We start from the raw sequence: 24,578 nt of genomic DNA on the forward strand, positions 1-24,578 counted from the left end.
GGAAAAATCCCTCGAATGTATATTTCTTCCATTGACAATAAAGGTCTGATGGTAAATTTATAAGTACAGAATCCATTTCCATTCCTTGCTCTCATGTGGGAGCTGAAAAATCTCTGCACCATATAGACTAGGAGACTTGGAATCTAGTTTTGGCAATGCAGTTAATTCAGCACTTGACCTCCAGCAAGTTACTTTACCTTTCCTGGATACTGCCAGTGAGGATAAATCCAGTAGGTTTTCTGAAAATCTTCCTTTGAAGTAGTTTACTCTAAGGCAAAATCATTTCTCTATGCTTGCCATCTCCCTCTTCTAACATGTCAAAGCAAAACTTGGTTTCACTCTTTAATAAATGCCTCCTTTGTAAGCCCAAACAGCAATTATAAAGTTAACTTATCATCAAAGTATGGAAGGAGACTTCAGGTCGAGGGTTTGTGGGGACATCATGGCTGTGAGCTATAACCGGTGGCTGGCAGACTCCTGGCTGGTGCATGTTCTTGGGACCAAAGTCTCAAAGACTAAAAGTTTTATGACTGCTACCTGAAACCAGTTTTTTCCATCATGCTTTGAATTAATTTGTCTGTTCACACTCCATTACCATATATGATGACCCACAACCTTTCATAAATGCATTTTAAATTGCATAGCTGTAGGGACTGATTATTTATTTACCAAGAGTTTTACCTGTGCATTAAGTATTTAGAGAAAGTAAAATAAAGTATGTTAGAAAGAAAGAAAGAAAGAAAGAAAAGTTTGATAAAGGACTTTCCCCCCTCCAATATTGATAAACTAGTAAAGATGCAATCACATGCAATTTAAGTAAATTCCTAATGGATTTTTCTAGAAGATGAAAGATTAAATTATTTTATTTAGTATAAAATATGTGATTTTTCAGACCCCAGAAAAATGACAAATGCCTTTCTAGCTATCATCAAAGAAGAAAAAAATACATATCTTTATTCTTTAAGTTCTAAAGAGATAATATTTGCTATGATATATGTTTTCAACTTTTCAGCCTTTAATCTCAGGATGGTGGAAATCTTAGACCATCAAAGAGGACTAGTTCCATAAATATGTAGGCCTAGGTGATTCCCTCCCCATTGTTTTAAAGTTTCTTTTACTATTGAAATATTTAAACATATGCAATAGTAGGGAGAATAATATATCTCATGTACCCATCATTCAGCTTCAACAATTATTGACATATTGCCAATATTATTCCACTTAAACTTCTCACACCCCTGCCACTGAATAATTTTAAAACCAATCCCAGTAAGGACCAGATAATTCCTAAGGTTCATTTCAGAATGAAAAATATGTAATTCTAATCATATTTCCATATCTTATTGATCAATATTATTATGTTTATACATTGCTATCCCTTTATGGTAAAGGGGAGTATTTTAAATTATGAAAATGAGAGGGATTTTTTTTCTTGTTTTAAAAGTTACTATACACCATGCCACCAGTGGTCACACTTTATAATCACAGTATTTTTATTATATCTGAAAACACATAGCTCACACACAAATTGACTTGTATTTTTGAAAGCTGAAGCCAAAAGGTAGCTACGTATAATAAACCAGCATGAGAAAATAAAATTAAAAGAGTCTTAACATTTTTCAAGTGCACCTTTAAGGGAACTCCCATTCTATTCACCACCTATCACTGAACTAGTTATAATGTGAAATTAATCATTTTTTGTTTTTTGTTTTGTTTCCACAGATTAGTTTAATAGTGCAAGCTCCCAGGGGAACTGGTCTTGGGTACTAAGAAACTCTAACAAGTATTGAAATGAATCCTTAGTTGCAGAGTTTCATTCTAACAAATAGTTTAAGGGTACCTTCTGGTCATCACTGGCCTTCAGAGCATTTATTGCCAATTTTATCTGGCTGTCATTAAATTAGTGATTATTTATAAATTTGGATATCCCCAATTTTAATGCAAAAGTTCCAAATTTGAACTTTGAAGCGCTTTAGAAAAGATTATTTTCTAGAGAAAGCATTTGTAGATTTTTGTTTGTTCTTTTACAGAAGATAAGCACTTATACATTGATTTATGTGGTTTAATGTTTGTTAACTTGATTATATGTCCTTTACTTCTACCCATAACTATGGCTTTTGACTTATAAAATAAAATTCTAGAGAGTAAGGTCAAATCTCTTTAACTCATTTTATAGAGTAGCTCTTGTAAATAAGTGGCTAGTAAATGCTTTTGATAATGACTGAGACCTACAATCAATTCTGTAGGAGAAGCAGCATGGTCTCTTGCCACAGTGCCTCCAACAGGGAAGAAACTAGGATCTCCTGCCCAGCCCATCATGACTGAGTTGAGATTTCTTCCTTGTGCATGAGTTCCACCATTTTCTATAGCTGTCGAATGAGCTGAGGCAAAGTTCTGTGGGAGAGTAGGCTGAGGATGGAAAATAGTGACAAAAAGCTTGGACTCTGGAGTCATGCAGCCATGGGTTCACCTTATTACCCATGTGACCTTGGCCTCCTGACCTTGGAAATTTACTGACTTCTTTTTTTTTAACTTTTTTTGGGTTTTTATTTATTTATTTATTTATGGCTGTGTTGGGTCTTCGTTTCTGTGCGATGGCTTTCTCTAGTTGCGGCAAGTGGGGGCCACTCTTCATCGCGGTGCGCGGGCCTCTCACTGTCGTGGCCTCTCTTGTTGCGGAGCACAGGCTCCAGACGCGCAGGCTCAGTAAATTGTGGCTCACGGGCCTAGTTGCTCCGCGGCATGTGGGATCTTCCCAGACCAGGGCTCGAACCCGTGTCCCCTGCATTGGCAGGCAGATTCTCAACCACTGCACCACCAGGGAAACCCTTACTGACTTCTTTAAGTCTTTATTTTCTCTTCTTAAAGATCCTTAGGATTTTATAAAACCTTCCCCATCTTTAAAATAGCAGTAATAATAGTACCTACCTTGAAGGGTTGTCATAGGATTGAGTGAGAATTTGTCAAGTGTGAGTACAATGTCTGACACATAAAAATTTCTCAATAAAATTTTTGTTATTATTATACCGAGTCACTCTTTTTTTTTTTTTTTTTGGCCTCGCAGATTGTGGGATCTTAGTTCCGCAACTGGGGATTGAACCCGAGGCAGTGAAACTGCCGAGTCCTAACCACTGGACCACCAGGGAATTCCCCGAGTCACTCTTAATGCTTTTATTTACAAATTATTTTTAGTTGCTAACGGCCTAAAGACCCAAATGTGAAGTCATTCCATTGTTTTTGTTTTAATTCAGTTTCTATGCAATTGGCTTATTAAAAATAATAATATTTACATCTTAATTTTCATAATATTTTATACTTTTCATCGACAGTTTATTTCAATGACATGAGAACAATGACTTTAATTGAAAGGCTGTATATTTTCCTCAATCCTTTGTAATTGTATTTTTCTGAAATGCCAACAACAATGGTAGTAGTAAGGCTTAAAAACAGTTCCCTTTTCATTAGCCCTGTAGTTAGGAATTGTGTATAAAAAGGTGGGCACAAGAATTAGGTTGGATACTAAAATAATTATTTTTACAAAGTAGAAATACTAGATTTTTTTTTGCCAGATGTCTAATAATCTTTATGCATGTTTTGCTGTGGAAAGATCTCCAAAGTATGTGGTATAATGAAAACAGCAGAGTGCAGGACAATATTGTAAAATATGTCCCAATACTTGTTTGAAAAAAATACAGACAAAAAGTTAGATAGATAGGCCTATATGCTTGTATAGGCATAGAAAACTTCTGGAAGGATTTATAAGAAACTCTCAGTAATAATTGCCTTTGAGAGAATAACTGAAGGTTTACTTTAGATAAGAGACATTTCAGTATATATTTTTTAGTACTTGTTAAATAATTTTTCAGTGTGTATTTTACTTTTTAAATAAAATTTAAAATAAAAATTATCTGGTATAAAAATTACCATGACCATCATGAATAATCATTTATTGAGTTCCTACCCATTATGGGTAATGTGCTAGACTTCGTCTGCATATAAACTAATATTCACAAGCATCCTGCAAGATCAAAGTTATGTAGCTTGTACAGTACTGCAAGTAAGGGATGGAGTCATTTTTTTCTGATTTTAACCTGAGCTTCCAGAAATCTGTAATTCATGGCCACCAGTATAGGCATTTAGCTCTTTACTACATAGAAAATGAAAAGGATTTCTTCACTATGATCTCAATCACTGGGATTACAAATTCTGTCAGTATCTATCACTCCTAGAGTTTTATTTAATGTAGAGACTTAAAATAATGTCTTTCAAACCGAGTTTTCATTTTACCTCTTAGGACAAACTTGTCATATAATTTTTTTTTCCAACTTGGAAGCTATAACCAGGATTTTCACAAAATTCAACTGATTTCTGACTAAATTTGTTCTGCCACTTAGTATGAATGTACCATTCCTACATGGCTTTTAAAGCATTATATTAGGGATACAAAAAATATCTCCTAACTTATGTCAATTATTTTCTACTCTTACATTACTTAAGTAAACACTATCATTTTTTTGTATACAAAATCAGTGACATGTCTGAGTATTATTGTACAATGTTTGTTCTATTGATCATTTCTAGTTGTGCTTTGAGGAACTACCATAAAACTGTCAAGGGCCACAAGGAGGTGGCAGCATAGCTACATTATACTGCAGGTCTTCATCTTTTATTTGGGAGACGGGGGGAAAGCAGGGGGAATAGCAGAATCAAATTCACTAGCAAGGAAGAAATGAATTGAAGAAGGCCCAGACTGTTAATGTCTGAAGGAGAGTACAGAAGTAGAACATGTGGAATAAGTGCTCACAGGCTCAGCGACACTAGAATGGTCCTGGCAGTGGGAATGTGCCCATTGCAGATTCCATGGTTATATACCGATTCTGCTCCCAATTTGGTTATGTGTATAGTTCTGCATGATTTAATCAAGGTGAAGTACACAGAAAGAATAACTAAATTACTTGTTCAGAATTACTTGTTCAGAATAACCATACTTGTTCAAACTATACTTGTTCTCAATTCAGGGCATTGAGACTAAACCTAATTTTTAATGTATTTAATTTGCCATTCCTTCATATCTGAGAGAAAAAAATACTGTAAGTTAATGTTAAGTCCTTAGTCTCATTTTATCTTTTCAAAAATAATATGATATCCCAAACAGCCATCAAAACTGTCAAACGCAACTACTGCATTCCTCCCGTTTAGTCATTCAGATGGTTTTCTAACAGCAGTGCCCTCAGAGCTTTTCTCCCCTTATATAAAGATTTACATAAACCGTGGCTTTAGAAATTACAAATCAGCTGCTTTCCTCTCTCTAGAATATCAGTCCTAACAACAACGTGAGTTGACACCATTTCCTTTTTAATAGAATTAAAATTTTATTTTCTTTTGTTGTAAATTGGGGAAGGAAGTGAGAATATTTAAATTTTGATCGCAATTTTAACAAAGGATGCAGCTTTAAAAATTAATGAGGTAGGGTACCGTGGAATAAAATTTCAGGTCTATGAAGACTTTGGCTCGTCTACCTCTTCAGAATAAATTGAAGTCTCTTCATAATGTTCTAAATTTCTCTTTCTGCCCTCCCCATATCTTGATATCTTGGAAACTCCTTGTGCCTTCTTCTCTCAACCTTCTTTTCCCTCTTTTCCTTCTCCCTTCCCCTTTTCTCACGTAGAAAAGGAAAGTGACACTTTAACACCAGGAACTTCACATTGCCCTCCTTCTCAACAGTCTTCCTGGGGGCTGCCTTTTTGTCTGAAATCACTACATTGCTAACTTCTTTTGATTAAAGCAGCAGGTATCCCAGATAAAATCTAAATCTTAACGTCTATAAAGAAAGCAGCCATTTGTCAGAGTGCTGCTAATACAGTACACAGCACAAATAAGGCTTGGTGTAGAGAGGGGTAAAGAAACAGGACATGGCTCCCTCTCTGGAAGTCGCTCAGTCTTCAGTGGTAGGACCCAGAGTCAGGGACCCTGAGCAGCCAAGGGGAACAGGTTATGGAGAGAAGTTTTCTTGTGGAAAGAAGGATGAGCAGAAACTAAATGGAGCTTTTCACCTTTACTAGCATCTTTCATGAGAGCAGTATTCCGAGAATTCCCAGAGTGGGCAATCATTTAATTAAAAAATTGTTGAATGAATGAATAAATAGGAAAGGAATTGTTCCACTCATTTTTTTTCCTTACCTTAAAACCTGGGCAAGAGTAGACTGCATTTAGATATGAGACAACTAATTATTCTTCTTAGCAAGTAATTATATTCCATAAAGAATGCTACTCATTCCAAACTGTGGTCCAGAAGAACAGGAAAATAAAGTGCATCAACATATTTTAGAGCAAGTAACCAAAGAAGAAATCTACTAAGCTTATAAATGATTTGCTACAAGATTAGAAAAAGTGCTGCCTCATGCTTCTAGCAGATTGGGAACCCTAGCTATATTCCTTAAATAATGAAAAGTGTAGCCACTTCTGCTGCTTCTGTACTTTAATTTAGTTACTTTTATATGCTTAAGTGCCTTCAGGAGCCTTAGGCAAGGTTTTGAAGAAGAAGGGGTAAAATGCTGAATCTTATAAATCTCTTCTCTCTCTTTAAAGAGTATAAAAAAATACCCATGTGCACTAAAGGCTGGTACAACAGTGTTAACTACAGCAAACACCAGTGACTTTTTTTTTTTTTTTTACAACTGATGTGGAGGCATTAATACTAAGGTGAAACCAGCTTAGTATTCAGTTTGATATGTTTAACCAAGTGTGAATTGAATAGCCTATAATTGTAAACAAGATAGCACATCTTGCCTAACTTTCAGAATTAACTTTTTAGTTCTCTGTCCTCAGTCAGCAAACATTTGTGAAGCACTTTTGTCTATCTTTTGTTTACTGGGAACTAGGGACAGCTGTCTAAGTAAGATGGACGGTTTGCAATAGACCTCTTCACCGGACACTTTTATATTTATAGTGTTCGTAAGGAGCAGGAGATCACCTGAAGGAGTAAGGAGGATACTTTCCTGTACCTTTAAGCTTACCTTTGCCAGTTGCTCGTGAATCTCAAGCAGGCTGGGCCGGTTGACCTTGGGCCCACTAACGCTGCCCGTGTTGCGATAGTACTCGATCTTGGGAACGGCATCCATGGTGTTGTGGCCAAAGGTTTGTAGGTAGTATGTGTTTGTGTGAGAATCGTAAGCATGAAAACTGGCATCTGTTTTAGCAGTTTCTCCAGTTTGGAGGAAGTTGTCGTAGCGGTCCTGATTCCCAGGTCTAAAGCTGATTCTGAACCTGTTCTGGCCTTCATCCCCAAAAGAGGTTTCCTCATAGTGTGGGGGGTCGGCGTTGTCATTCACAGCCACACTGCTCTCATGGCTCTCGTTTATGACATGAACTTGAAAGCGATTGGTATTACCGGGCGCGGAATCCAGAAATACATTGGAAGAGTTGTTCAGTGACATCTTCCAGAACGGATTTTTTGAACTAAGCTGTCTGCTTTACGGTCGTTTAAAAAGAGTCTATAGCTTTCCTCCTCAAAACAAACACTAATGTGTTTACATTAGGGAGCTCCTGGCTTTTGTTCTAGAAGAACTCAATAAATAGATTCTTGATATATTGTCTCCTATACAAGCTTCAGAATGTTCTTTAAAGCTGTCACTGTAAAAGAAAATTAGACTTGTTCCAGATAATATAAATATATTTAAGTAGGGTTGGGGGGTATGAGGGAACAGTTTTCTTTCATAAGACATACGATTTTAAATTCATTTCCTTAAAAAGTTACCTGTCCAGGAACCGTAGTTACCTGGGCAATTAAATCCCATAATAAATAACTGGGGACCTGCTTCAGCAAACAGAATTTCCAATGGAGTCATTAAAATGTTACCTGCGTTTGTAGTATTTGCTTGTACTCAGTGCGATTGGATTCAATATGACTTTAGAAAAGATATAACGCTACCAACTGAATAGGGTAAGAGCTGATGAGAATATTCTCAGCCTGAAACAGAGTTCATTGACAGTACTAAATGTGGAAACTGCCAAGTATTTTGTGATTGATATTAATATATATTATATAATGAACACATTTAAAAAATATTTTTTAAACTTCTAAAACATACATTCTTGTCAGGTTATAAATATACATCCTGTCAAGATGTCTCTGTGAATTCTTGGGTCTTTTACTAGCCTTCAAAATGTTTCATTTGTTCATACATTTGTTTGTTTAACAAATGCTATTATGGAACCTTTAAAAAAAAATAGGAGTATTCAGGGTAAGGAAATAAATCTCAGTCCTTAATAAAGTTGTATGCTATATTTAGGTAGAATAATTATGCTCTACTGATTCCCTTTAAAGAAATATTCTAGTCTTCAAGAGGTTTTTATTTGACTGTGAGATAGACTACATAATCATTTTCACAATCCACGATATAAGCCCATCTTAGAACATTCTTTCATCAGAATAATATCTCTTTATTGATACCTTAAAATTTGGCTTTTCAAAGAAAGTTCTACAAAGATAGATAAATACAAAAAATAAATTAAAAAACCCAGAAAACCTTGCTTCTCACCAGCAGTTATTAAAGCTATTTCTTTGAATTAAAAAAAAAAAAAAATCTCAACTTCAACTCTCAAATAATCATTCCTGGAGAAATTATAAGTGAAACTATTACCTCTTTAGTTTTTATGGAACCTCTCACTTCTGTTCATTACCCTTGACATCCTCACCTTTACTCCACTCCTCAGAATCTACTTTATGACCTAATGTTAAGTATGATTTTTACCCTGCCCGGAAATGTTTAACTTACCACCCAGGAGCCTTCTCAGGAAGCATAACCTACTTCAGCATCACCCAGGCATATATGCAGCACTTAGCTTTCACCCCCAAACCTTAGGCTTCTTCTTATTGGTTAAAATCTTCCTTGAAAAAGATGACGAGAAATGATTGGCCTGGATTAATACTGTAGGCCCCACCCAGCCATTAGCACAGAAGAACCTGAAGTACTACATCAGCTAGTAACCAGGAGTAAACCATTAATCCTTTTAGACAGGAAGACAAAGTTTCTTTAATTCATAAGGGGAGTTGGATTGCTCAACAGCAATCATCCAACAAAATATGAGCAGTGCTTCAGTCTGAGGCTAAATAAATTGAATCTCGCCATCTCATTTCACATGATTCCTAGTGACCTCCTATTGTTCAGGATATGCAGCAAAATATAGGCCTCCAGAGATAATTTCTATACTTTGTAACTAGACAGTGGTATTTGAGATTATTTTATCTTGCTTATAGCAGATATTATCTTGATTCTTCTCTGCACAGGAAGTGAGCAGATTGAGAGTATGATCAACGATTTATTGAAAATATTTCTACTTAATGGGAAAACTCTTTCAAGCAGAAATCAAACTATGGGTAAGTTTTCCAGCGGCACTGCTAAATGACCTTTTTGCCTCCACCTGGCAAAACGTTTTTATCAAAACTGGTTTTTGAGTTTTGTTGGGGGTAAGGTTTTGCTCAAACCTGTGAGGTGGTGATTATTAAGACAGCACAAACAATTCCTCTGTGCAGGTTCTGTCACTGGTTTTCAATCGCGGTGACTGAAGGAGTCCTCCTCATGTTTTTTTGGAAACTATTCAAGTGATTTCCAGTTGCCTGAGCAGCAGAGTTGTGGTGTAATACAGACATGAGGAGCAAGTCTCTGGGGTCAGCATGCTTGAGTCACATCCTGGCCCTGCCACTTCCTATCTATGTGAACACTGGTTAGTTAGTCTCTTTGTGCCTTTCACTTTCTCATCTGTAAAATCAGTTGTGAATAATGCTGTGTTGTAAACTCATTGTGAGGGTTAAATGAGTTAATTTGTATAAAGGGTTAATGTGCTAATTTTAGAAAGCACCGGTTTGTACTTAGTGCTTGCTTTGACTATATCGGCAATATTTACAAGTTACTGATAACTTTTGCGTCCAAGATTCTGGGGTGAATCAGTAGAGATTGGTATAGGTACTATGCCTGTTAAAACAAGGGGAAATGTAGGTTGGTGAACGGATAGCAGATTATAGAAAGGAGTCTGGAGATACCTCAGTAAAACCCCTCAGAGGCTCTTAGTCAGGTAACTGTCATGCTAATCAGTCAGGCTGATGTCATGAGGCTGTATCAGAAATTGAGACAGAATTACAGGTACCTATAACTCATTTTGCTCTAAAAGGCCACTGGTACAAGGCATTTATCTGTTCAAGAAAGGGTTCTGACTTTCCATATGGTAGGTGTAGGGAGTAGTCTCATTTCAGACTCACCACCAGCTGGGTGGTGCTGGTTATTTAGATCCGCTAAGATGAGGCTGGGACTCAAAACAAGTCTATTCACCGGCCTTGTAGAGGAACTGGGAACTTACTTGCAGTTATTTCTGCCACTTCTAGTCTCCCTTTCCTTCAACTGTTCCCTCAACTCTTGTCCTCTTTCAGGAGCCCATCTATTTATTCCTCAACCTTTTCCCTCTACCAAAGACTATGAATGCCTCTGATAGCCATCAATTTCCTCTTTCCTTGCTGACTGACTACTTGACTACAATGTAGGGTGAATTGGTTTTGGTCTTAGTCTTACATCAACTAGACATTTTCTCTCTAAGCTTTTTATCTCTAACTGTGAAATGAAAGTCTTTGTTCTCTATTAAGGGGATTCAGACATTCTGGAGCAGATGGGAGATGGTTTGGGGTATATGGATGAAATTATTACACCATCCATAAACCAACCTTGAAAGGCCTTTCAGACAGGTGGGTAAGGTAACAGGGGGAAACTGTCCGGAGGTACTGTCTATCTTTTCTCTTGTCCTCCTTGACAGGGCTCTTGGGAAAAGGCAGCTAGGGGATAATCTGGCTATGATATTGGACATCTATTCCTAGAAGGGTTAGCATTTCATGAAATGTCCATGTTCTCCATGCTATAACCATCCTTTATATCTCACATTTTTTCTAGCTCTAAAAATACCGATTCTAACCTCTCCGTCCCCTCCCCTTTCCCCCAGGAAGTCTAAGGTACACAATAGGCCATGAATAAATGCTATGAATGAAGACACTTTTGGTTAAAAGAATTTCTCTTTAGTAGGATTAGAAATAATATTAAGGTGGAGTTGATAATATCTGAAAAGCTTATGGGTGTTGAACTTTCAGAAACAATGCTCATACTTCACAAAGTTTTCTTATCTTTGGTTTTTGGGGTCTTTTTTCTTTTTGAGATAAAGATGGGGTCTTGTTAACATCACAGGTCTAGTCACCAAAATGGAAGGTCTTGTTGGGTGTCTTCCTTGGGAGACAAATGGGAGCATCTGGTACTTGGGCACATATCTTAGTGAGTACTTCAAAAGCCGGGGTCACAAAGGAGATGACTAGCATCATGGACATTTACAGCTTTCAGTGTGTCCCGTTGACTTGGCTCAATGAGCTGTTCTTGGACCAAATTACGAACTGGCTACAAGGTATCCCAAGCTGACACTCCAGTACCTACTGGGGTTCAAAGAGTCTCCTTAAGGTGTGAGTTTGGTCCAGAAGATCCATAGCCAACGCAGATGTGTTCTAAATCTACTAGGAGATGAAAAGTGTCAGGGACTCTCACTGAGACAGCTGGCTGTGGAGTGCCTTAGACCTGAGCAATAATCATATTTGTAAGATATGTAGAAATGTTGTGGACAGTGTGTGGGAGTATAGCATGATATTTACAAACAATGACTATGATTTTGATGAGAGTGTAATTCCTAATACAATCACTCCCTAATTTGGTGACCTTGGGAAGTTACTTAATCTCTCTCAGCTTCAGTTCCTTATCTGTGAAATTGAGCTAATAAAATGGAAATAGTAGTACCAAACTCAAAGGATTGATAACAGTATCAAATTTCATAATAAATGGAAAGCACCTAATTTAGTGCTAACTCTCAGCTCTCAGTACATATTAATCCTTTTTTTTTTTTTTTCTTTTGGTGTGTTTGGCAGTTCTGTGTTCTCAAGTGACACAAATATTTTTGTATTTATTTATCTCCTGGTATATTCCTCCATTCAGTTACAGAGAGTCAGAATTTTGTAGTTGGAAAAAATTTTAGAATTATATGATTCTATTTTTTTTAATTTATCAAATGAAGAGAATGAAAACTGGAAAGGCTGAATAACTTACACTGAGGCATTACTTCTTAAGGTTTGATAATCTCTTTAACAATTACCAACAAGGATAATAAATAATGATAGCAAGTTATGTTTAAACCGTGTTTTCTGGTTTTCAAATTACTTTCCCACTCATTATATGTAACCCGGTCCTCCCAACACTTTTGTAAAACATGCAGGATAGGTTTCTTTATCCTTGTTTTGCAGATATGGAACTTAAGTTCCCATTAGGTAACTTTCTAGGTCATATTGCTTGTTCTTGGCTAGGCAACATTAGAATTCAAATCTCAGAGTTTAGGCTCCTAAACTGAAAAACTTTTCATGACGTCTTAAAAATCCTCATTCATCTCAGATCCCTGGGTTTCCAGGTATATTTGTAGAGCTCATAGGGCACTAGAATTAAAAGGGATGTTAAAAATCCTCTGGTTAGCGTCCTCAATGAAGTCTACAGAGATAAGATGACTTGGCCAAGGCTGATAGCTCTCTTGGTGGCAAAGTGGAGACTGGACTTCTTGTTTCTTGTTTCCACCAGGTCATGATGAAAACTCCCTTTTTAATGCTATTTAGAAAAGGAGAAGAGGAGGGGGTATCAGTATGATCCCAAGCTAGGGGATTTTATTGCAAGAGATCCTAGAAGGAGAAGAAATAGAAGGGTCAAATTGTGACATTTGGGGAACTTTATGGCCTATGGTTGCTTGTAGGGTTTGTGTGAACATTGTGGACCTATGGCTATTATTAGGAAAATCATATTCTATTTATTCTTTGGACTGAGGGGTCCTTATTTTTGACACCTAATTCTCTAGAGCAAGGGGGCCAGAGTCAGGAATATGGAGAGAGTGTCTGGGTGTTGCATAGGGGCAGATGCAGGAAGAATAAAGATATTATATGTGGCTGGAGTTATCCTTATGTTCTATTCATTAGAAACCTCAATGTGAGGACAGAGGAAAGTGAGGAACCCCAACAATGGTTTATCACTTACACAATATGGTGGATAAATTAACCATACACGTTTATTGAATTCAGTGAATGAAATGATCTTCCTCCAACACGCTGAAGGAAATTACAGTTGTGTCCACCATGTGCCCCAGTGGTATAACCCTAAAAACTATAAAGCTGGAACACTCAGGCAAGTGCATATTCAAATGTCCCTTTATCAAACTCTTCAACTTCACCTTCCCATGTAGAGGAAGGCATGCTACTATATGGGTCTAACAGGATTTTGAAGCATCTGATGATAAGAAGTCCCAAGAAGATACACAAAATCCCAACAAAAGCGAAGCCAGTTTTTTGCTCCAGAGTCAACGAGAAAGCTGACACTTCATTGACACTCATCTTAGCTGAAGAGTTGCCACAGTAGGTACTACTCATTATTCACTGTCACATCATTTTGGCTCTTCAGAATTCCTGCTGGAGTCACCTCTTGGCCTAGATACAAAATTGGACTCAGTTTAGTTTTATCCATACATGGTATTAGGTAGGTAATTATTTTGTAAAATCTGGCAGTTTTCAAACTCTCTTGACTTAACTCACAAAAGATATATGAAAACATTATCAGATATGGATCAGGATCAAATTAGTATTGGAGATGCTACTTCTATTGTAGTAATTACAGAATTGCCTTTGTGGACACACAAAACTATACCTATGCACACTAAATATAAAATCAAGTATGAAGGGGAATAGTCAAATAATTAACCCTAAAAGCATTTGATTCATTGTGAGATGGTTAAGTCATTGCTTCTTTGACCCAAGTTGTCATCTAATTTTCATTTCATTTTTGTATGTATCAATAAAACTATCAATAATTATAGGGTGTAAGCTGGTCGAGCTCTCTAAAGTCCGTGTTTTAAGGTCTATCTCCAATGCCATTTTGTCTGATAGGTTCTGATCCTTTTAAATAGGTGTAATATCTTCTTTCTTTTTCACTCCCCTCCTTAGCTTTTAGACTTATGTTCTTGTATTTTCTTTTCCACTACCACTTCATACACTAAATGCTAATTTCTTAAAAAGAGAAATTGTGTTTTTAAAATTATGTTAAAAAGAGCAGTACCCAACATAGTAGCTTGCAAGTAACAAGCCGCCGTAGTTGTGGGCCATTAACCATCTCACCACCATCTCCACTGGCTCTCACACCCTAAATAGACATAAAATCCAAGTTAAACAGCATGTTTTCTATGAAATTCAGCTGCAAATCAAGCTCCCCAGACCCCTTGCCAACCAGATTCCCACTATCTCTAAGCTCCTACTATATTGATAGTCTAAAACTACAGCAGAAGTGTTCCAAAAGTGTGTGTTGTATTGAAGCAAAATAGATTTTTCCACTTGCTGTCTTAAAGTTAATTAAATTAACTAATGAAAAATCAAGATTAGTTAATTAAATGGTTACTAAACCACAGCTGCCCTTCTTGAGAGGACTGTCACCAAAAAGCTTGTCATCCAATAACTGAGAATAATAGACTGCTGGTGTTTTTGTCTTTGTTGTTGCTTCTTTTGATACTTTTAAGAACTGTGTTTATTAAAATGACTGACCCTTCAGGTTCTTTGGGGTTCAATTTTCAGAAAACAACTGAGACAGAACAAGGAATGGGAGGTAAGGAGTGGAGAAAAGGAGTGATTAATAAGAACAAGCCTTGTAGCTTTCAAAATTGTTCACCAACTTATACTCGAGTTAATATCAAACAATATTTATTTCATACTGGTTTGGATTACAAAAGAGCTCTGTCTTCAAACCTTAAGTGTTAGAAATATTCAGTACATTGTGGGATATGCTGGTTATTTGACTTTTTTGTTTAATAGAAGGAAAAAATGTTGTTTCAACCCCATTTGTTGAATTTCTTTACACCAAATCATTTTTCTACCCTAATAAGTATGGTATACAGAATATATTTTAAGTTTTAAAAATGTCAGATCACTTAAGTGTTTCAGAGTGATTTTTCTGAAGATTGAGCTCTTGTTGTACAATTTACCCTGTAGAAAGTAGGGGAGACTGGACTGAATATCTAATGACCTTGGGACTTAACTAGAACTTTTTTTTCTGACCAAATCTTTAGTTTTATTGCTTTGTCATTTAAAGGTCTTTTGTTGAGATTCATACACCCTCTGGTTCATTTTTTTAATGGGTGGACAAACTGAAAAGAAGGATATTTCTACATGGAGATGCTGGATCAACCATTTGACTGATTCAGCCAAGTAACTTGTTGAATTTTTTTTTTCACAAGAGCCATGACCTTGCTAGGCTATACCATTTGACTATTTCCTGGGACATGTAGGTAAGAAGAGGCAATAAGCCTGGTTTACTGGTGGACACAGTAAACAAACTCCCTTCAGTGAAGGACTTGTTGCCCAGCACGTGGGAGGGCTACCAGCCGATAATCTTCAGCTGCTAGCTCCTTCCATGGATTGTCTCAATAGCAGAGAGCTGCCTCTCTGTAACCCAAGGTTAACCCAAGGTTACTTCGCTTCCAACAGCAAACAGTTTTCAATGACTGATTAATGTGAAAATAAAAAGGCCTGGCCATCTTGAACTCTGAAGAACCATTCTAGGGAGGGAGACGCAAGAGGGAGAAGATATGGGAATATATGTATATGTATAGCTGATTCACTTTGTAATAAAGCAGAAACTAACACAGCGTTGTAAAGAAATTATACTCCAATAAAGATGTTAAAAATAAATAAATAAATATGTAAAAAAAAAAAAAGAACCATTCTAGCTCTAGAGTTCATCATGGGGAAAACCAAGGCTGTTCTTTCATCACAGTTCAAATTCTGCCCACTCCTGCTTAACTCCCCACTCTTCCACAGGTGTTGAGCCCAAGGGCACTACTCAGTAAACATCCTGCACACTACTCTCTGTCTCAGAGTCTGGTTTCTGAGGAACCTAACCTGCAACAATTGGTATCACTATAATTAAAACATCTGGGCAGTTTTAATGATCTATGCATTTTTCAGCTAGTTCATTTTGCCACCATGCAGAAATAGCCTAAACTGAGTATAGTTATGATATTAGCTAAATTTATTTACATGTTTTTTAAAATCATGAAGTAGACATGTACACAGGGTCATAACTGATCATTAGAAGACTTAAGTCAGTTGGCTCTTAGCTTGTGATTAATCCACTAGACTCTGTTATTCTTATAAAAACCCACCAACTGACCAAACAAACCAAAAGAGACATTTTCTAGCTGTAGTAACAAAACACGCAACTCATTTTTCACTATTAAATTAAAACAAGGTATTTTCCTACTTAGAGATACAAAATCCCTTAAATTTTATATTACTATTTGTCTAACTTGTGGCAGACATACGTTATATGTCTGTCATACGTTAAAACACAGCATAATGTTTTGTTCCTAGAGTCTTAGGCAATCTGTGAATTGAATTACTTATTTTAATGGAAAAATAACTACTCCTCAAGCAGTTACCACAGTTTCTGGCATGTTGTAGGTATTTAATAAATATTTGAATTGAATTAAACTAAATTTATTGAAAAATATAATTTTTGATGAATAAAGTTCTGGTTTTAAAAAATCTAATTTTTAAAATTCAGAAAACATATTTAAAATGAAATGAACAAGAAAACTTTGATTTAAAAAATATCAGCTTTGAAGATACACATTAAAATTCAGCAGCTCATTCAGAGTTCAATATTTCTGGTTTTTTAAAATAATTGATTAATATAGCATTCCCAGAAAGACTCACATGATTTGTAATATTCAAAGGTAGGGAAAGTAGATCTTTTCTATCAGCCTTGTTAGTTCCCTTTTATTATCTATGGAAAGGTATGTAGCCATCATATTATTTTAGCGTTTACTACCAGGAAGTAGATAGTTAAATTTTGTATTCAATCAGAATGCCTTTGTTAGCTTAAGACTTCTGGTATAATTATCCCTTCTTCCCCTGACTTTGCCTTCTTTATTACTTGGCTGCTCTGGTTACCCTTAGCTAAGAAGGGTAAGATACTTCAAAGATACTTAGCTAAGATACTTCAAGAGCTTTTGCAATTGGGTAGGAGTACAAACAATGAATGGATATACGGAGCCACTGTTAGTAAATGAATAAAGTCACCATTTTTTATACTGTCTTGGAAGAACAGATAAATGGTTGTCTCGTGGCTAGTTTATAAGCCCTCTTTGGCTATCTGTTGTTGGTACCAATATAAATGAAATGCAGGACAAAAACTGGGAGCTGAATGAGGTTAAGGTATTATATAATAATGATTATAGCAATTACATTTTAGTTATTCATTCATCCAGTATATATATTGAATATCTGCTCCATGTCAGCACTGTTTTTGGTCCTGGATTATAATGATGAACTACAGAACAATGTGCGCCTGCCATAATGAATGGAGGAGGAGACAGACTCAATTATTTTTAAAATTGTCTATCTATCTATCTATCTATTATATATCAGGTAGTCATAAATGCTACGAAAGACAGCAAGCAAGTTAAGAGGAAAGAGAATGATAATGAATAAAGGGCACTTCTTTAATTAAAGAAATCAGCAAAGGCTTCCCTAGGGAGATGACATTTGACCTGAAGTCTGAATGATGTCAAGAAGAGAGCCATGAAAATATCTGGAGGAAGAGCATTGAAGTTTGAGGAAACAGTCATTGCAAAGGCTTTGAGATGAGAGGATTTCATACACAATATGTTCAGGTAAAGAAATTGACCAATAACACGTTAAACTCCCTACTTGTACAAGATGGTTTAATGGTATCAGTTGACAAAGAAAAGGCAGAAGTACTTAATCTACTTCTGTCTTTTTAACCCATGTAGAATGCTCTTTAGAAATGACCCCAAAATCAAACAATAAAAGGAGACAAGAAAGTAGTAGAATAACGTTTAGCTGCATTAGATGAGTTAAAACTCCCAGGATAAGATGATTTATAACTTGATGAGCAAAAACCTTTGAGAAATACCTGACCATGAGAGTGCTGCCAGAAGTATGGACTTGGACAGACAAAGTCTCAATTTTCAGAAAAAGCAGTGGGAAATTGTGAAAATTATATATTGGTAACTTGGAATTAATCTTTGTTACAAATCCATAATTAATTATATTAATTAATTAAGATTAATTTAAATGCTAATTTGTTAGCACTTAAGAAGTCACTAAAAGTTAAGATGAGGTTAATACGAAGTAATGCCAAATTCACTTCTTTTTTGGAAAGTTTACTACTAACATGGAATATCAGGGAAATAACATCGACATGGTTTAGTTGATGCAAATAGCATAGCAATGCATTTAACAGTCTCCCATGATATCTTTTTTGGGGAAGATGGTGAGATATGCCTGGATAATATTATTTTTATGTAGAGTCATAGTTCACTGAAGTATCCTAATAAAAATTGGGCTCTGTAATCATAGAGACAGCTCTCTAATGTAGTATCACAAAGGTCTAACTCTATCTACATCCTCTTCAGTGTTTTTGAACAGTAACTAGGTTGAAGACATTGAAGTGATGATTATTAAATTTGACACAAGGCGGGTCTGAAAACTATAAGTTAGCTCACAGAATCAAGATTCAAGACAATTCTGATGACTGGAATTCTGGATTGAAACCTGAACATAAAATTTAATTTAAAAAAATTTTAATAGAAACACTTCTCAAGTCCCATATTTAAGTGGGAGGGAGGGCGATACACCAAACTTAGATGGGGGACACTTGACCTGGAAGTTCATGTGAACAGATGTTTTATTAATATCTTAAAAGGAAGAACTTAGACTTTTATATTCATCTTAAAATTCTACCTTACACCAAAGGTGAAAACAAAATACAAGCCAAGGAGAACACCTGAAAGGGTAGTACTCAAATGCTGAAAAAAAAAAGTCTGGCCATTGCTGAAGGCATTGTGTCCACACAAGCAAATAAGTAAAAAGCTAAGCAATTGCCTAACAACATGTTCAGAAAATAGATACCCTTGGGAATTTAAGCCATATATGTAGTGGTTAAAATACCAGTATTTTCAGGCCTAACTTTTTCAAATATTTGCCCAAACTTTCCATTTTGCTTGCTCTATTAAATGAACGACTTGTCTCATTTCAACACCGAGTCTAATGTTTTTGAGAATATACTGCTTAAGTGTGCTGAGCTTTGCACCTTTCAATTAATATAGAGCATAATATGATATAAGAGTAATAACAAAATATTAAGAATCAATAGAGGTCTTCAGATACAACACTGATTTCTTCATAATTAATAAGGTATCCAAAATTACTCGACAGCTGTGGATAAAAGATACATTTCTTTCACTTTCTCTAATCTCTGGAACAGAAGCAAAAAAAAAAAAGAATTAGCAGGTTCTGCAAAACAGACATTTTTTTTTTTTTCTTAATACTTTTTTTTTTAAAATTTATTTATTTTTGGCTGTGTTGGGTCTTCGTTTCTGTGCGAGGGCTTTCTCTAGTTGCAGCAACGGGGGGCCACTCTTCATCACGGTGCGCGGGCCTCTCACTATCGCGGCCTCTCTTGTTGGGAGCACAGGCTCCAGACGCGCAGGCTCAGTAGTTGTGGCTCACGGGCCCAGTTGCTCCGCAGCATGTGGGATCTTCCCAGACCAGGGCTCGAACCCGTGTCCCCTGCACTGGCAGGCAGACCCTCAACCACTGCGCCACCAGAGAGGTCCCAAAACAGACATTTTAATGCCTACCTCAAAGGGAAAATATCATCTTAATATCCTGTTTATAGGGAAATAGAAAATGAAAGAAATATGGGAGAATTTAGACCGTGAAGTTACAAAACTAAATAAATAAACCCTTATGAGAAAAAAAAATTTGAGAATAAAGAAATGAATTTTCAAAATAAGAGTAGAGTGTAAAATTATGTGGTAAAAGTTATCTTTAATATGCTCTGCCACAAAAAATGGGTAAAATTATCAACATTGTACAGTTTAAATATCAGTGTCTATGTGTGTTTTATGATTGAAGTATTTAAGTATATTTCTGTAGTACTACTGCAAATGATAAAATATTACCTCAAGCCGTGTTAACTGGAATCAATGTTTAGGTCTTCTAGAAATGAGAAAATGAGTTGAAAGCACATTATTTCCTTCATGGCAATTGTCAGGAACTGGGATTTCTAAGTTCTGATGAGTCATAGGATTGGGCCAAGGGTATACCTGTAGATACCAATAGGCTCAAATCTCACTGAGCTGCTTTGTAGTTAGTAACCAATAAATAAGCAAAAACAGTCTTTCTATGACCAGTCATACAAATCATACTATTGTAAGTAGTCAAGCAAAGATAACAGTATTTTTACACCTGATTTATAGACTTTCATATACATGAATGTTATGTGCGTTTTTTTTCTGTGAAATAAGTTTATTGATTGGATATATAAAAATTTACTTTTCAGAAACATATAGTCATTTAATCATGCAACAGTGTGTAACTGCAGAAACCAATATTGAAAAGTATGTGCCTATTAAAAAAAATTCCTGTATTTTATTTTAATAACAGGTTTTTTTTCTCCTGTTTATTCATCTATTAATAATATTCCAAACAATATATCTAAAATAACTATTATAGTGGAATATGGTGTTCTAGATGAAAACTGTTATGATACTGGTCATTAGATATAATAATCTCTAATGCTAATGATATGAACATTCATAATTTAATGAAATGAGACATATAGGAAAACCCAAGCTTAAAAAATAATGAATTCTCCCATATACACACCCCTTCAAATATCAAGATTATTAAATCCCATTAAAAGAGGAAAAAGAAGCATTATTGAGGCCACATCTGCACAGAGCTAGTTAGTAATTTGGAATGGAATATGTTGGAATCAAAGGAAAACCTTAAATAACAAACCCAGATGTCTTCATCATGATTAAGTGCATAAATTTCAGGCCTCCCCAGGAATCCGAAACCTTGAGATATGCCAAAATCAACCTCCCCCCCAACCTTTCAGATTTCAACCTTTAGAGAATTTCCCTCTTAAGAGAATCTTTGAATGGCTCCTCAAGGACGCTGACATTCCTTTTTTTTTTTCCCAGAAGCACTGGAAACCTGGTCTGAAAATTCTCAAAATGTCTCACTAGAGAAACCTGGACTGTCATTATCATTCTGCCTTGTTTGTCTCCAGTTCTCTTTGGACATATTAAACTTAAGAAGCATAGAAACCACCTACCAAACATTATGGAAGAAACATCAGCAAGCACACAGCACATCCACTTTTTTTTTTTTTTTTCTTTCCTTTTGTCAGCAGCATCAGCAGAAACATGAGGGCTCCTTCTTCTTTAGAATTTGAACTCAGCAGACCTACAGACTCCTTCCCCCTCTCCTCCCTCCCCACCTCCTTTCCTGCTCCCCAGCTTCAGAAATACAAGAAAAGGAGACATGCTTTTCATCTGGACCTGCACTAGAATCCTGTCAGTTAATGCGAAGGGTAGGGGGAGAAAGTTACTCCGCAGGGAGAGGCGTCTCACCGTCCATGCTTGTTGCCATGGAGATGAAATCCAGCGAGTAGATATAAGTGTTGGCAGGTTTGTCTGTGTTCGCTGATCGGTTCGGTAACAGTGTAAAAGACGTGTCCTGGGGAACCTGCGTGGAGTCACAGTACCGCGGTTAGCGCTTTACCGGCCTACGTGTGTAAATGTCTGTATCTGTCGGTGAGGGACAGAAGACGTGGGCGCCCGCGAAGTACGTGTGCGCGCGCGAGTATATTTGCAGGAAAATGTGCACGGGTTTCTTCCATGTGGCAGTGTGTAAATATTTGTGCGCGCGTGTGCGTATGTGAGGGCGTCTGACCGTGTGTGTCTGTGAGAGAGAGAAGAGGTGGGAAGTGAGAGGGGGTAGGGAACCGGCCACGGCAGCAACAGGCTCCATAGTCTTCAGCTCTGAAAAAAAATAAAAAAAGACTCATTTTCACTCATATCACACTTGCAGGTTAGCAATCGGAGTTCATCACCTATTTGTCTTTCTAAGGCAGTGGAGGTGTTAATTAATGTATTGTTAAAATACTTGTTTTCCTCTTCTGTCTGCATCAGTAGCTGTGCCGCGGGCATTTTGTTGTGCTCGGTGACTGCAGTCTCAGTCGAGGAGTAGGCAATAAATTCCTACGTCTTTCTTCTCATCCTATAAAGGAAAGACGTGGATGACGGGTGTATTGGTTTAACTGGGGACCGCATGAGTCATTTGGAGTTATTTTTCCCTACCCTTCGCCTTGCCTATGCAAACCCAACAGCATCCCCTCCTCTTCTTAGGAGTAGGTGCCTAGGCGCTGTCCGTAGTGCTGAAACGTTGCGTAGTATGACCTAGCTCCCACAGACGAGCTGCAAGACAGCAAGCTAGGAACCCTCCGATAAAGCCCACAGGAAGTTGTGAGACACGTTTTCTGAACGGTGTTGAATATTTAGAAACCAAACCTAAACCACATTGAAATCAAAACAAAACAAAACAAAGACAGGCAAACAAACTCAGTTGTAAGGTTCCGGTTCTATTCATCTTTGGATACTATATCCAGAACCTACAAGTTGCAAATACTTGTAGATTCCTTTAAAACTTAATCATTACTTTATGAATTATTAACTATTCAGAGATTGGGAAAAGTGTAGATGCAGAATTAGGTCATTATTCATGTAAAAAAATGCTGAAAACAAGTAAAAGTGTGCTATAGTTCAATAATAAAGTGAAGACAAACTTTATGTTCATTTAGCGTATTTACTAAATTAGGAAATTTCATGGTCTTACAAAAAATGCACAATGTATGACTGTGAGTTCATACAAGACTATACTCAAAAAAACTTACTCTTTTTCATTTAAAACTATTAAACACCCTATAATATAGGCCCACCAAGGAAGAGAGTGGAAGAAGTGTCTTCTTCTGGGAACATGTTCATTGCCATGGTTTTATTGACTCTTTTTTTTAAGCTTGCTAAGGGCCACATCCATTTTTGGTACTATATACTAGAGCAGTGCTTCTTGAAATTGAATGTGAATCCCCTGGGGATCTTGTTAAAATGCAGGTTCTCATTCAGTAAGTGTGAGATTGGGTCTCAGATTCTGAATTTCTAACAACATCCCAGGTGATTCCAGAGGTTGCTGGTCTCAGGACTAAACTTAAAATAACAAGGTTCTAGAGATACTGTGTTCTGGCCATGCAGTCACCCACAGAGTATGCAAAAGGAGGTCATTATCTTTCATCTATTATTCTCTGTATGTTTCTAGACTGTTGCAAGGATATGCTATTCAAATAAGTTCAGAGATTAACCATTTTATTTGCACAGTATTAACAAACTGTTTATGAATTTATCATTTGATTGATTTTGACATTGTCTAGACACATGCTACAGTTTGCTCCACTCTATATTTCCATACTATGATCTGCAATCACCCATTCTCTTTGCAAGCCAAACTTAAGAAAGCAGAAGCAAGTTACGTGATTCTACTACTGGTATATAGGCCCCACTCCAAGAATTTGTTATCATGATTGAAGACTTAAACTTGTCATTTTATGACTTTAAATATGGTTCTGTAGTAAATGCTCATGATACTGATTTTAAAAATTTAGACATTATAGATCTAATTCTCACCCAGTTTAGAAAGTGGAAGAGGACCATTGTTTCACGACCTTTTGAATGAAATCTGATCTGTCATATCATTGACATAATACATTTATACTTAGATTTTGAAGAAATCATCCTCTGGATGATTTTCTGATTTTTAAAAAAATCCATACCTACATCAGTTGTACAGTGCTTTCAGTTAATGCTTTTGAGTTGATGCCAAAGGAAAGTTTTGACTATAAATTAGGTTCCTTGGTGTTAATTGGTGCATGACCTTGACCTTTTTCAAGCTATATGAACAGTGGTGATGTTCTGGAAAGTCTGCAAAGTGGTTCATTCAGGAAAGTGTAATGGATTAAACTTCAATTATGTTCCACTTCCTTTGCTATATGCTGGGATACAAAAATAAATGAGATTTGGTCTCTGCCCTTGATGAGGTATTTTGCAAAACAACATGGCAGATTCTACAAAGTTCTATAGAAGCATAGAGATTAATAATGTATGTTTTATTCTCCATTGCCAAAGAAGTGATGAAGAATAGCAAAATAGAAAAACCCAGGTGTGTTTAAAATACAGGTGTATTTCAGGTCATTGCCAATGTCTGCTGCCCAACTTTTAATTACAAATTGTTGAAAGATATGATATATATGAACACTTTTCTAAAGCACACATGGTTAACCTGTACTTCTGGATTGTCTATGATTTATTTTCAGAGGAATCCAAATTATTAGAAAGGTAAATATATGGGTGGCATTGGTTAGACCTCCTCCCAAATTAATTGCCTTTACTATGCATTGACTTTACACTTACAGCTTATATGCAAGTATTTTATATAAAGCAATCCTTAGCTTACACAGCCTGCTCTATGTCTGCTATGCGATTGTTACTAAAGACTTGCCCAACACATCCTTTACTATTCCTAATATGACATCCCTCCAAAAACATTTCTCTCAATA

The 24,578-nt window shown here is 36.4% G+C and overlaps 2 protein-coding genes and 1 long non-coding RNA gene across 10 annotated transcripts in view; 1 reads left to right on the plus strand and 2 right to left on the minus strand.

Moving 5' to 3' along the window:
• SLC12A1 (solute carrier family 12 member 1) overlaps nt 1-8,845 on the minus strand; it is a 92,451-nt gene extending 83,606 nt beyond the window's left edge. For 3 of the 7 annotated variants that reach the window (XM_082448990.1, XM_082448989.1, XM_082448988.1), the window contains exons 1-2: nt 8,778-8,843; nt 7,017-7,626 (exon numbers count right to left, since the gene is read on the minus strand). In XM_082448990.1, the coding sequence (XP_082305116.1) occupies nt 7,017-7,436 (420 nt within the window). In that variant the 5' untranslated portion in view covers nt 7,437-7,626; nt 8,778-8,843. Of the gene's footprint in view, nt 1-197; nt 306-7,016; nt 7,627-8,777 lie in introns of those variants that run through there. The other 4 variants (XM_082448987.1, XM_082448986.1, XM_082448985.1 and 1 more) reach the window with 3 other exon arrangements.
• The window catches only part of LOC309654661, a 29,400-nt gene extending 7,849 nt beyond the window's left edge, over nt 1-21,551 (plus strand). The window contains exons 2-3 of the long non-coding RNA XR_014260386.1: nt 9,290-9,379; nt 21,115-21,551. This is a non-coding gene — a long non-coding RNA (uncharacterized lncRNA). The remainder of the gene's footprint in view (nt 1-9,289; nt 9,380-21,114) is intronic.
• CTXN2 (cortexin 2) lies at nt 13,105-21,632 on the minus strand. 2 transcript variants are annotated; one of them, XM_082449024.1, is made up of 2 exons: nt 21,544-21,632; nt 13,105-13,537 (listed from the first exon to the last, which is right to left on the minus strand). In XM_082449024.1, exon 2 carries the CDS (start codon nt 13,478-13,480, stop codon nt 13,235-13,237), a length of 246 nt encoding a protein of 81 aa, XP_082305150.1. In that variant the 5' UTR covers nt 13,481-13,537; nt 21,544-21,632; the 3' UTR covers nt 13,105-13,234. The 2 variants fall into 2 exon arrangements, with proteins under 2 accessions (XP_082305150.1, XP_082305149.1); XM_082449023.1 differs by lacking the exon at nt 21,544-21,632 and adding an exon at nt 14,163-19,466.
• Between the last annotated feature and the right edge of the window lie 2,946 nt (nt 21,633-24,578).

This window comes from Balaenoptera physalus (assembly GCF_965194825.1).
Source record: "Balaenoptera physalus genome assembly, chromosome: 2".
NCBI lineage: Eukaryota > Metazoa > Chordata > Mammalia > Artiodactyla > Balaenopteridae > Balaenoptera > Balaenoptera physalus.